This window comes from Daucus carota, chromosome 4 (genome assembly GCF_001625215.2).
Source record: "Daucus carota subsp. sativus chromosome 4, DH1 v3.0, whole genome shotgun sequence".
NCBI classification, from domain to species: domain Eukaryota; kingdom Viridiplantae; phylum Streptophyta; class Magnoliopsida; order Apiales; family Apiaceae; genus Daucus; species Daucus carota.
In genome coordinates, this window is record NC_030384.2 from 43,919,845 (window position 1) to 43,933,927 (window position 14,083).

Genomic DNA, 14,083 nt, shown 5'->3' on the forward strand with positions numbered 1-14,083 from the left:
ACACCAAATTTGGTGTCAAGTATTGATTTGGTGCAACTTTTACACCAAATTTGGAGTTTTCCAAAATACCTACTATACCCTCACATATGTTAATGAAAACAAAATTATTCCATCTATGTCCCATTAAAGTTGTTTTATTTTATATTATTTATTTTTTAATCATAATTGTTTTAAATTTTCTTTTTTTACTATTTTACTCAAGTTTTTTATTTATTTCCAAATATCAATAAATTTATATTCTTATATAGAAGATATGTTTTTTAAATAGATTTGATTAAAAATAAAATACACAATGATTAAAAATAAATAGATAAGGAAGCTCATTTTGAACTTCGCAACGCCTTGATCGAGCACATATGGGAAGAGCACGGGAATTCATATAATTAAATTGTCCTCTTGAATTTATTAATGAATTTATAATTATTTTAGGTCCTTGTTTATTGAACATGTTAAAATTTAAGTACAAATTCAATATTGATATAAATAACTTAAAAAGAGAGAATATTCCATTTAATGTGTAAAAGATTCTTTTTGGTGTAGGATATGGTGTTGATGGGTTGGAGTGAAATTTTGGTTTGGTGTAGTTTTCACACCAAATTGGTGTGTTTTTCACACCAAAATGGTGTCATGGGTTGGAGATGGTCTAAGAGCATTTCCAAAAATTCTAATTGAAGTTTGATAAATCATACTATAACTTAAAATCATGTATAATATAAATTTTATTCGCTACTGTGATTGAAATTATTTCTGTAAATATATAGCCGGCTCATTTAATGATATTAGTTATAGTTGGCCTCAATTATTATAGTAAAATGTTATATTTTATTTATAATAATTTGAAATAATAATATATCATATTTAATATATTGCGAATTAACATAATCAGTATCATCAAAATAAACTATATTACAAATTCAAAAAAATCTATATAATATATAAACATTATTAGTAGAATTTGGTTTATTATTTTTAATTAAACAGTTCGATGCTCTCAAAAAAATCTAATATAAATTTTTTTTAAGGGTAAATATAACATTATTATTAATCAGATCAAATAAACAATAGTAGGTACATAAAATAGCATTATATAAAATCAGTACTCAGATACGTATACTGTATACAGTACAGCAATACCGTGTCCATGTCAAGAAGTCATGTGAATATGTGATAGATAGACCGGTAACATATATTCTCTCATAAATTGTGGAGAGTGGGGTCGGCGCGTGTAACATGTTGCAGCCTTTTATTTCTTTCTTCTCTCAGTGACTCAGTCTATGGACTACTCGTTGTAGCAAGTAGTAATTAGTTGTACCACCCTTTTAACGGAACCATAATCACACCCCTCCACAAGCGCCTAATGTGTCTCCCATGGAATCCTATATACACTAGACTAGACTCAGATACCTGTGATATTTATATACATTTTACACACAACATATATCTTTACAGAACATAGAGAGAGAAAGATGGCTCTACTCAAGCTCTCTTCTCCTTTTCTTTTACAAAAGTAGTCTGTAGTCATCTCTCTCTCTCAGATTCTTCTTCCTCTTCTTCCCACCTTGTCTCCATCTCTTTCCCTCCATCTTTCTCTCTCTCTCCATCTCTCTCTCACCACCTCCCTCCATCTCTCTCTCTCTCTCTCTCCCCCACACACACTCTCTCTGTTGCAGATGTGAAAGAAACATGCATCTGCTATCTTCTTGTTATAATTCCTAGTAGCATTGTTCCAAGCTCCTGCCTTCACTTGATTCTTTACTGTAAGTTTCACTTTGCCTTCTCATTTTCTTACTTAAACCTTTCTCTTTTCTATCAACTCTCAAGGGTTTACTTTTCATTTTCTTTATCTTCTCAGGGTATATCAAGTTCTGACCTTGAATGTGCTTGATTTAAGTTCTAATTAGGTAAATGTGTATATATATATTGGATCTTTCTATATGTATGTATTCTTTATGTGATTTAATATAACCCGTGTTGAATGTATATTATTATACTTTAGAAGGTGATGAGGGCTAAGTTTGTTGGAATGGACTAGATGAAAATGACTGTTTTCCCAATAGCCACTTACAAATTACAATCAATTCCGTCCCTTATATCTGGCCTCAATTTGATCACAAAATTTCTCTCATTCTCCATCTTCAGCTCTGTCAACATCACAAGTACGATAAGATTATGCATCATTCTCATCATTTCTGATATGATTTTTCGCAATTTTAGAAATCAGTTTAATCTTTCAACGCATTTTTGGTTATTGGTATTTATTCATGTAAGATTTATTGATAGTTTAACTTAATATATTGATCTACTGTTCTGATTGGAGAATTGGTGCTTCATTAGCTCATAAAAGTTATGTCAATGACCTTAGCAATGGTTTAGAGGAGTATTTTAAGTTAGTCAACATTTGGCATTAATGATATCGACCAGTTAAACACATTTAGACGCAAGATCTTTCCTGTGTTAATGGAAGCAATACTTGCCTTTGATCTCTTTTGACCATCTTAGTTCATCTTTGCACACCAAGTACTTTTTCACTGCATCTGGTTACAGATACTGACTCCTAATATCTCAGCTATAGTTTCTCTTGCGTCGTGGAATTCTCATTCCTTTGCGTAGCTTATAATATTGTTTCACTTACGCGTGTGATTCTCTGCATAGCTTATAATCTTGATATAATGAATGCTTTTACTTTATTAGGGTTAGAAACTTATACAATTACATTGCTCATATCTTCTTTATACTGGCCTTATTAGTTTTGTGATCTATGATGACTAACACATTCCACTGATTTTCTTTACTGTGTTTTTGTCATCGATTGATTAGCAGAACATAAAATCTAGACCAATGACAAAGGTCAGTCCAGAGCTTGGATATGAGGGGCAAATGCCCGTGTCTGCAGACGTGAGCTTTGCTTCAGATCATTTTCCTGAATACAAGCTAGGTCCTGATAATCAAGTCTTGGAGGAGGTGAAAGTTAATACGGAAGGCCCATCTTTAAAGGAGGTGGTTGTGCAGGAAACTTCTTTGTTGTCAGAGCAGCATAAACGTCTTTCTGTTCGAGACCTTGCCAGCAAATTTGATAAGAATTTGACTGCTGCTTCTAAATTGTCCAATGAGGTTCAGTTTTTCTTGCTAATTTTGGAGTATAGTGTCTTTCTAACTTACTATCTAACTAAATATACTCTAATATCCGATTCCAGATAATACAAAATAATCAAATATAATCAAATATCTTTCACGTTTTATATGCAAACTCAACCATTCTACTAAACTGGGATGGTCAAATAAGCAAGTCTTCCAAAATGCAGACGAAACTCAGAGATGTGGTGTCTTTGGATGGACATGTTCTTCTAAAGAAACTTAGGGATGCACTAGAATACCTAAAAGGGCAGATGACAGGTGAAAACAAGGAAGATATGGAAAAAGCCATTTCCATGGTTAGTTTTTCTTACCCCCCCCCGCGCGGCAGTCTATAGATTTGGTTGCATATATATTGTTAGAACTTCATGAACTTTATCCTAAAATAACCTGTTTGTCATAATTTTTGTCACACTTGGACCCAAGTATCATATGAGAGTGTCTTGAGGGGGTACATGGTTATTTGTTTTTTTTTTACACTTAAAACGTGACAAGTCCATGGTTTCTACCTCCATTTTTCATTTAAAGATCTATTTCTTCGCCTTTTAGAGGATTTGGGTCATGTCATTAACATGTGTCTTTTCTGGAAGTTTCATCTATGACTTATTCTAGTTCACACAAATTGTAAGTGAAATATTATTTGGCCATACTCTGCAGGTGGAAGCATTAGCAGTAAAGCTGACTCAAAAGGAAGGTGAGCTGATTCAAGAGAAGTATGAAGTCAAAAAGCTAGCAAGCTATCTCAAACAGGTCATCTACTGCACCAATCCAAGCTCTACTATACTCAGTGGTGTTATTCTAGGAATTTAACTGATTAGGTGGCAGTACTCTAAATAAGCAGATATGATCTGCAACACATGCTTCCATAATATTGTTTTGAAAAAAATATAATAGGTTGCCATGTTTTAATTTGTTATAAATTCGTGTTTCTAGTTTCTTTGACATTGGCTTCTGTGGTCAATATGACGACAAGTCTTTGTTTCTTTGTTCGTGCTCACACTTTTGTAGATGTAGTACATGCCGGTGTCTGTATTGTTTATACTAGAGGTCTTACTTTGGAGAATACTGTACAACAAGATTTTTGCAACTGATACTTCTGAAATAATTTGTTAAAATTTTGTACACGCCAATATACTGACTTCTTGTAAGAAGTGTTTTGATCAACTTGTTTGTGGGTGTGGTGGAATTACTGCATCATTCTTTGTTTCTCTATCTCTAGACACCGTTATTGTTTTATCAAACATGTCTGACTATCATGAACAATCCTTTGCTTGTTAATATCTAATGGCAAAGGAAAAGAGGAAAATAATCTGATGTTGTAAATGTATTATAGTATTTGCTAGGTGTATACATAATTACAATCCATGCTCTCTTGCAGGCTTCAGAGGATGCCAAAAAGTTGGTCAACCAAGAAAGATCCTTTGCTTGTGCTGAAATTGAGAGTGCTAGAGCAGTAGTTCAGAGAATCGGAGAAGCCCTTGATGAACAAGAAAGGATATCACAAACGTCAGAGAAACAGGTACACATAGTGTAATGAACTGTATCTAGATACTGAGATAGAAATTGAAAAAAAATAATTTAAAAATCTCTATTTGAATATCCATAATCGTTGCAAGTATAATATGGTATATCATCTCATGGAAGTGAAGGTTGGTTTCTTTTTGGACTAAACTTAAAATGCTGCTAGGAACTGAAGGAACTAATGGAGGAGGTTCAGCAGGCTAGAAGAATTAGATTATTGCATCAACCCAGTAAGGTGTGTTAATATCCTGTGAATTACTCTTTATCAGTGGAAGTCTATATGCATTTTGGGTGTTTCATCCACTTTTCTGATATATGGTGCTCTACCAATGGTTATACTGGTTGTTAAATTTCTCTCTTAAGAAATTCGATAATCATCTGGAGCATACGTAAACAGAATTTAATAATCTCCAGATCCAGTGGCTCAAGGGGTTAATATGTTATGTGTTTTAGCCATTTTATGTATAGCTAAAACCTCTTCAATAGTTTTTTTTTATGTTATTCTATTCTGATGTATAAAATGGTTTTTATCTGGTACCCCTTTTCTGTTATTGTTGTTCAATGAACAAAATTATCTTGTGAAGTGAATTGCTGCATGTTTGATAGGTGATGGACATGGAACTTGAGCTTCGAGCACTTAGACTTCAAATTCAAGAGAAATATACATTTTCTCTTAAGCTTCAAAAACAGGTAGATTCTTTTCTGTGTTTATTTTTCAATACCTACACTTCAAGTATTAGTGATCTGCAATAAGTATACATGGGTTGCGAAAATTTGAAGATCTGATACCTTTGCATTGCCACAATATAAACTTGACGAAAAGAATTATTATTATTCACGAGAGAATCTGAATAATTACCTCTTGTATTATCTTTCTTAATTGTTTTCCTTAATGCTTCATTATAGTCTTCTGCCCTCATTCTTTTCAGCTGACAATGAGTAAGTGGGCTGAGGCAAACAAGTTGAGTATGTATGAGTTAACTGGGTCTGAAACATTAGGATCCATTATACGAGTCCAACCTCGCTCAGGGGAAGCTCTGGAGCTCTCGAGATGCTCAATTCAGTGGTATCGTTTGTCATCCGAAAGTAACCGAAGGGAATTTATTTCAGGTGATCCTCTATCTTTTGCATGTTAACAAAGGCCGGGTTTTAAATCATACATCAACTTATCTTTCTGTCTTTTACTTACAGTTGGTGTGATTACACATCATGAATCCTTTTTGTCTTAACTCATGAATTCTTTTTAACATTTTTAGACTTTAGAGGTAAAGTCTACAACTATGGTGTCTTTCTTTAGTTCTTTTGCTCATTTTGGCGGTGTTTTTTATTTCATCAGTGCGATTTGCTCGAAGCCTTATTCTTTTAGCAGTGAAATAGAAATGTATTCTGGAGTTATAGATAGTTGATGGTTTTATCATCTTTTCCCTACTGCTAAAGAGATCTGGCCCTGGGAAAAACAATAAAAACAACGGACATGCAACTGCTGCCTAATTTAAAGGACCCAGCAGTGCATGCCACATGCTAATATGCAGAACATAAGCTACTAATATACTCAAAAGATAAAAATAATATCCATCTCTCTCTATATATAGAATTATATTTGCTAAATGCAACTAGAAACTAGTACACTTAGTCAGTAGTATTGTATTAACAACCAGATGTTTCATTGTAATCTTGCAAGTGATGTTTGATATTTCTGTTTGTGATCTATCGTCATATCATCTTAAAGTTTGGTTTCATCTTAAGTTATTAAACAATAAAATGCTAGTTTGATACAAGTTCCATGACCTGATTATCTAGTATAACCAATATGATTATCATTTTAATAGGTGCCAATAAATCAAGTTATGCTCCGGAGCCTTTCGATGTTGGCCGAATATTGCAGGTTGACATTACCTCAAATGGCCACAAAGCTGCAGTTACGACTGCTGGTCCAGTAGATCCAGGTTGTTATGATGGTACAATAAGTTGATATGCATATTATTGTATTGACTTGCTGTTAGGGATAAAATTATGAGATTCGACTTCTAACACAAAGCGCACACACAAAAAAAATGTGACGTGGAAACCCAATTCCCAACTTTTATTATTAATCAAAACCGTTATCAATAATACAATCAACCAAACTTAGATACTAAAGACTCACAGCACTCAAGCATCCGCTCGCGAGCGATACCTAAGTCTATATCTTGAGCACACATAAGAAACAAAATATGACTATGTATATATAGCCATCTCAAACTTAGACAAATCAGAATCTAATTATAAAATACCTAATCATAATCCTAATGTAATTTGATTTCTAACAAAAATCAGAATCCTATTCATACTGGGTTAATACCCAACAATCCTTACTATATTTTGTCACCAAAACATACTTTTTATAATAATTGTCTAAACATACTATTATTATCCATATATGTTTAGGATCACCCAAGCCCATGCTACCATTGTAATGGGCTGATACCTAACACTTGCAATAGTTCTCTTTAGGTTGCCTTTTGTCAAACTCCGGTGCTTTGATTAATGATTTCCTTCTTGTTTATCCTAAATTGATGCTAATCATAAATGAAGTTGAAATGCCTTGAAGGTTTTAATTAGTTTTTTTCCCGACAGCTGCTGGAGTGGGAACTTATGTTGAGACGCTTTCACGGAAATCCAATACCGAATTCAGCGTATGACATCTTGATTCTAACAGCATTCTTTAGTAACTGCAATAGTTTGTTATGCTGTTTTTTTTGGTTAATTAAGCACACACCCACTATACAGTCCTGCAGGCTACAGATGAGATGAGTATTAATATAATTCACTGTTGAAAAGAATTACTGGAACTATTGGATGCATAATTTAAATCACTTGCATCTCTTTGATCATGGCCCTAATAACTAATCATGAACCAAACTTGGATAAACTGGACCAATTTGACAAGGTCACTTTGATAAATATAATGTGAGCATATTCATATCTCCTGAGTAATAAATTAGTAATTAGTCATACTAGAAATTTTATAGCACTATTTAAAACATATAAAAAATTAAGAGATACATGGTTAACTCAGTTCAAATATATTGTTTTTCAGGTTGTCATTTCCCAAATGAATGGTAGGAATTACTCGTCACATTCCGTTCATTTGTTTCATGTGGGGAAGATGAGAGTAAAACTTTGTAGAGGATGGATTACAAAAGCTAGAGACTCATATTCGACATCTATGCAGGTACGCGTTACGACTGTTACCGATCTTTAGTCCTATATGCATAGCACTGTTAATATTCCATGCAAGAATTCAAAAATTATCTCTGAGCCATGACTTTGTTTATATGAATTGGTAATATATAACTTTGCAAGTGCAAACAGTAATTAGTTTTCTGTACCCTGAAATGTATACAGCTGTGTGGATTTAGAGGCGGTGGAAATTTAGCAGCCAAATCTTTGTTTTGGCAAGCAAGGAAAGGTCAATCCTTTGTGTTGGTATTTGATTCAGAGCGAGATAGAAATGCAGCCATTGTCCTTGCCAGAAGATATGCTCTCGACTGTAATGTATGCAACTTCTTTATTTATCTTGCTAACTATATTCTTGAAAGAGACTTGTTATGGTTGAAAACACACACACTTTTCTTATGATTTTATCAGACAAGAATGAGGCTTTTATTTAAAGTGAATATAAAAGATGATCGCAATCTAATAAGAACAATTGACTAAATTTCACAGGTTGTGCTTACTGGGCCTGACGATATAGCATCCCTGTACATCTAACCAACTGATCTATAGATTTGAACTAATGCTGAGAGTATAACAAAGGGGGTTTTAAGTGTGATTTAGTTAGTGTTTGCAGGGGGATGGACAAGCCATTCAACTAATATGGTTACATCCTTTTTAGGCATAGTTTTTTTGTTTTGCCTTGTCATTGGTTGTAACATTTTTTTATTTTTTATTTTGCTGTTTGTTTAAAATCTTTCAATGCTTATTGTTCTCGCTGATTGCATTATATGAATCTATAGAAGATTTGGTGTGGCGTCTAGCTTTTTGTATCATTAGCTTCCTCTGTTTTACTATTCTATAAATTGGAATGAGAATGGGGAGCAACAAAGGCCAAAGATGTGGAGAGGTCTCATCTTTTTCATACTTGCTCTGAAGAAAACGCACAAGTGATGCGTTTACTTGCTGCTTGGTGGTTGTCATTTTTTGGTCGCTAAAATTTCGTACATTGATATATTTTAAGTGATTTGAAATGTGGAAATAGAAGAAAGAAATGGTAGGATTTCATAAAATCTTATGATTAGCTTTTATGAAATAAGATAATTGTGAAATATATAGTTCTTCAAAGTCCAACCTTCGAAGAGTGTAAATTTTTTAAACAAAGAGATTGTATGATTTAGTGGATTTTGTTGGTTTATCAAAGTTCTGTTAAATTATGAGATTTTGAGATAAATTTATTTAAATTTGTGAAACTTTGTATTGGTTTTAAATATCGTAGTTCTTGTGATAATCTGTGCAAAATTACCGTTAACCATAATTATTTTTGATATGATTATATATACTTACATCTCACTAATAATTTTTTAAGAAAAGTTTTTAATGGAATATACTCTCTCAAATATGAATTTTAAAAGATTGTTTTTTTTTTTTATGGAAATTTTGAAAGATTGTTAAATTTAGGTAATTAAGTTTCGTTCCTTTGTGAAATTCAGATATATTTTATTCGCATTTTAAGAAATGCATTACAATTGTTTTCAAAAAAAAAGAAAAAAGAAATGCATTACAATTGTGAAGTATTTAATTAAGATTTTGAATTATTTTATGAATTTTGATGGATTCAATTAGTTAAATTATATTTAAATCTGGTGACATTGATTTGGAATCATTAATATTTGATTAGATTTTTTGAAATTAATAAATTTATGGATTCTTTAATATTATTCATGTATTTTATATTTATAAAAATCATTAAAATATATAAATTAATAAATGTGTAATAAACTGGATTAAATACAACCCCGTAAGTGTATCCGCTTTGAATGAAAAAATTCTTCAAAATCTGTGATATTTGTATAAATTTCAAAATAATTACAAGATTTTTTTTTTTGAAAGGAAATAATTACAAGAATTTGATGTATCTAATCAAAGTTTTATAATATATGTTAAATATAAAAATATTGGGTGAGAACTCAGGAGGAATGCCTAACATTTAGCCTCTTTTATCAAAAAGTACGATTATTAAATTTCTTAGACAACCAGCGCACTATTCTATTACAATTTACAGTTGTACTTGGGAAAATGAATCTCGATATGGGTATTTCGAATTCTTATCAAACAAATGCATACCACAATCTTTTTACACGCTACAAAAACAAACGGATATTTTCAAAAAAAAAAAACAAACGGATAAGCTAAAGAAAATCTCACCCCCAAATTCAAAGTATTGTCTTTATAAATTTTATAGGGAAAAGAAACATTATTTTGTCAATATTTCAAATCTTCCCTAATTTATTAACGAACAAATATCTTGCTATTTAATGGCTGTAAATTTGAGAAGAAAGAAAAAAAAATTGAGGGAGGGCCAACGGTAACTTTAACTAAACACGTGGCAAGAATAGGCGAGGAGATTAGAAATCAATCGAAGCCGTTGAAACTAGGGCTACAATCTACGGCTATTAGGATATGAAAATATGACCGTTAGGGTGCGGCCTTGGTTTTGAGGGTTCAAAAAGGGGGAGGGCTTCTTGTTCATTTCGATCCTCATTGATTTTGTAATTCAGAGAGAAGCGAGGGGGTAGAGAGAGGTTTGAGAGATACCCACTTCAATTCAATCAATAAGAATGGCTTCGACAAGACCCGTTGTTCAACAGAATCATCGAGGTACATCTCTCTCTCTCTCTCTCTCTCTCTCTCTCTCTCTCTCTCTCTCTCCCCCTCTCTCTTTCTCCCTCTCTCCCCTCACCATCTTTCTTTTGATATTAAATTTGTTCTTTTTCGATGTTACAAATTAATCTATATGTGTATATATATCTGGATGTGTTTGATTGTTCAACAAAATTAAGGTCTTTGTGTTTGCGAGTCTGTTGTTTCACATATGATGTCTGTTTAAGGGCTTGTATATTGATCTGTTTCTTTGTTCTACAAATCTGGTTTTCTTTGATTGGGGGTTTCAAGATTCATAATCCAGTAATTGTTTTCGATTAAAAAATTGAGTGGTTTGATGATTTATAGCAGAAGAGGCAGCACCTGTTGCTGGAGGAGGAGGTAAGCAGAAGAAGATGGCTGCTGAGGGGAGAAATCGTCGGGCCCTTGGTGATATCGGTAATCTTGTTACTGCTCGAGGAGGTATCGACGCTGTCAAGCCACTTCCTCAAGTTTCTCGCCCTATCACAAGGTCTCCCCCTTTCTTGCTCTTCTCTCGTTATCGATATACATTAAAGTCAATAATAATCAGTACATTTGTATATGTGTTTTTGTGATGCTTAATGGATTATTATACGTCTTAGATTGTCTTTTTTTTATTTTGGTTTTTATTTGTTGTGATAGAAGTTTCTGTGCTCAATTGCTGGCCAATGCACAAGCTGCAGCTGCTGAAAACAATAAGGTGTGAATCCTCCCCTAAAGTTCCCTTACATGTGTGTGTGTGAGTTGTTTTGTTCTTAAGACTTTACGTCACTTAATTCTTGTCGTGTTTGATTTGCAGAAACAAATGGCTATTCCAGGGGATGGGGTTTTGGCAGGAATAGGGGGTAAACAAGCTGCATTACCATTGCCTCCTAAGGCAGCCCAAAAGAAGAAAGTTGTAGTTGAGTCCAAGCCTGAAGATGTTATTGAGATTAGTTCATCCGAAACAGAACAGGTGAAAAAAGAGAGGCCTAACAGGAAAAAGGCCATCGAGGCTTCTTCATCAATGAAGAATGGCCAAACTCTTACATCAACTCTTACTGCTCGAAGCAAGGTATGTGACTTTTGTCCATATAATAGCGGTTCATATTCACTTAGTTGTTCACTGTTCTTACGATCTCTGATGTTTCTAATATATTTCTACATTACAGGCTGCTTGTGGCATAAACAAAAAACCGAAGGAGCAGATTGTTGATATTGATGCTGCAGATGCCACTAACGAATTGGCAGCAGTTGAGTATGTTGAGGATATGTACAAGTTCTACAAGGAAGCTGAGGTACTTTGTTTATCCTTATCGTATTAACTTTTGTTCTGTCTGAGCAAACCTGATGGTTCTAGTTGTGCAATCCTAATGATTAGTTTATATGTATTGGTGTAGACTGAGAGCCAGGTATCTGATTACATGGACTCCCAACCAGAAATAAATCAGAAAATGAGGGCAATACTAGTGGACTGGCTGATTGAGGTTCAACACAAGTTTGAGCTAAGTCCAGAGACTCTCTATCTCACAGTCAACATTGTTGATCGATATCTGGCCACAAAGATGGTGGCGAGGAGGGAACTGCAGTTGTTGGGAATCAGTGCTATGCTTCTGGCCTCCAAATATGAAGAAATTTGGGCACCTGAGGTCAATGACTTTGTGTGCATCTCAGACAGGGCTTATACTAATCAGCAAGTGTTGGCTATGGAGAAAAAAGTGCTTGGTAGGCTGGAGTGGAGCTTGACTGTTCCTACTCCTTATGTTTTCCTTGTTCGGTTCATCAAAGCCTCTCTTCCTAATGAGCCTGATGTGAGTGAATTTACTGATATTATGTGTTTTACTGTCACTGAAAAAAAGGATCATGTTACTAACTTTTTGTGAAACTGTTGAACAGGTGAACAACATGACTTATTTTCTGGCTGAGTTGGGTATGATGAATTATGCAACTGTGATGTACCTCCCATCGATGGTTGCAGCCTCCGCTGTTTATGCGGCACGTCGCACTCTGAACAAGACTCCAGTTTGGAATGACACACTTAAGTTGCACACTGGTTTTTCAGAGGCTCAGCTAATGTAAATTCCAAATCCGTATATATATTATCTTTCCATATGCTAGGCCTCGTTGTTTGTTGTATCTATGCTGCATTGATTTTCATATAAATTTTCCTTGTAACAGGGATTGTGCAAAACTACTTGTTGGTCTCCACTCAGCAGCTGCCGAAAATAAGCTCCGAGTGATTTACAGGAAATACTCTAATCCTGAAAGAGGCGCTGTTGCGTTTCTTCCCCCGGCCAAGTCTCTCTTGCCTGCAGCAAACAATTAATTTAGTGACTGTGTTCCCTTTCAATTTTTTAAATATTTTATCGTCAATAATAATTGATGAGAATTATTTGTTGGATGAAATTCATATTATACAATGAAGTTTCTGGTTTGATCATGATTTCTCAAGTTTGCAACAAATGGATGTTTTTATTAGCAACATAGGAGTATTTGTAGAGTTGCATTTATACTGTCCTTTCCTCCATTCCCCACAGAAATTAAGGACCTTGACTTTTACTAGATTATTTATTCAGTTATTATTGTTGATTGGACAAAAATTAATTTGTTGGTAGGAAACTGAAAAATGGTAGAGATCTTATAAAAAACATTGTTTGATTATAAAACTTTATCTGCTTAATTAGAAATAATTCTTCCTTTAGAATGTGATTTGTAAAGCATGTTGTACTCGGATACTGAGAAAGTAAACATGATTAGATGAATTAAATCAAGAGCAAATGTCGATTGCTTAAACATTTAAAGTGAAGAGCAAATGTCGATTGCTTATTTGCTTGTGCTTTAATTTTGTTCTCAAAAAGATGAAAGTAGTTGGCAAGTCACATGGCGGCACTTTTGGCTCTCATGTGACCTGCTCATCTAAAATTGCATAGAAGACGCATTGTATTTGTAATTTTCCCACCTTCCCCACCCACCTTGATGCTTGCTCCATAACAAACAGCCTGGGGTACATACTCCAGTCCAGAACATGGGATTTCAGTTAATGGACACTTCAGTCAAACTGACCAGATGTACACCCAGACATCTGTCTCCCGTAAGAATACGAATACCTGACAAAATCAAATAAAACATATTCGATATAACTATTGATTTTGCATCTCGAAACCAATCTGGTGGTTAGCATATGGTTCATTTTAAGATGCTTGAAGAAATTGTGACCTAATGGAGAGACTGCATATATAGTCCAATCAACTCGACCACAAAAAAATGGTCCTGGTACGGTGAGACTTTTTTATACGAGTTTCATGATCGTTGGATGACATCCGATAGTGAAATATAACATTTTTATGAATATGATTAGCGTTTTTTAATCATTGACAAGTAAAATGATTATTTGTTTGTTTAGCGATTTGTTTTAGCTATACAATCGAAATGAGTACTTTATCCGAGCGGATGTTAGAAAATGCTGAAGTAAAAAGCGTCAAACATATTAAAAAATGTTATATTTATCCGACGACTATAAAACTATATGTTCTATGATCTATCCCAAACATACATGTGATCGGGACCATAC

The 14,083-nt window shown here is 33.9% G+C and overlaps 2 protein-coding genes across 10 annotated transcripts; both read left to right on the forward strand.

The window, feature by feature from the left end:
* The first annotated feature begins 1,309 nt into the window (after positions 1–1,309).
* On the forward strand, positions 1,310–8,671 carry LOC108219435 (stomatal closure-related actin-binding protein 3). Of its 6 annotated transcripts, none has more exons than XM_017392893.2 (14): positions 1,310–1,757; positions 1,853–1,901; positions 2,821–3,111; positions 3,303–3,431; positions 3,790–3,882; positions 4,511–4,651; positions 4,829–4,888; positions 5,260–5,343; positions 5,583–5,763; positions 6,483–6,599; positions 7,270–7,328; positions 7,733–7,867; positions 8,041–8,190; positions 8,362–8,671. In XM_017392893.2, exons 3-14 carry the CDS (start codon positions 2,839–2,841, stop codon positions 8,404–8,406), a joined length of 1,467 nt encoding a protein of 488 aa, XP_017248382.1. In that variant the 5' UTR covers positions 1,310–1,757; positions 1,853–1,901; positions 2,821–2,838; the 3' UTR covers positions 8,407–8,671. The 6 variants fall into 6 exon arrangements, with proteins under 6 accessions (XP_017248382.1, XP_017248378.1, XP_017248377.1 ...); XM_017392889.2 differs by having other exon boundaries at positions 1,312–1,757; positions 2,818–3,111; positions 4,820–4,888; XM_017392888.2 differs by having other exon boundaries at positions 1,312–1,757; positions 4,820–4,888.
* Positions 8,672–10,338: 1,667 nt separating this feature from the next.
* LOC108216511 (G2/mitotic-specific cyclin S13-7) lies at positions 10,339–12,955 on the forward strand. 4 transcript variants are annotated; one of them, XM_017389290.2, is made up of 8 exons: positions 10,339–10,509; positions 10,861–11,023; positions 11,176–11,233; positions 11,333–11,587; positions 11,685–11,810; positions 11,913–12,323; positions 12,409–12,587; positions 12,691–12,955. In XM_017389290.2, the coding sequence occupies exons 1-8, from the start codon at positions 10,470–10,472 to the stop codon at positions 12,836–12,838; spliced, it is 1,380 nt and encodes a 459-aa protein (XP_017244779.1). In that variant the 5' UTR covers positions 10,339–10,469; the 3' UTR covers positions 12,839–12,955. The 4 variants fall into 4 exon arrangements, with proteins under 4 accessions (XP_017244779.1, XP_017244780.1, XP_063948778.1 ...); XM_017389291.2 differs by having other exon boundaries at positions 10,349–10,509; positions 10,864–11,023; XM_064092708.1 differs by having other exon boundaries at positions 10,349–10,509; positions 10,864–11,023; positions 11,179–11,233.
* The last annotated feature ends 1,128 nt before the right edge of the window (positions 12,956–14,083 follow it).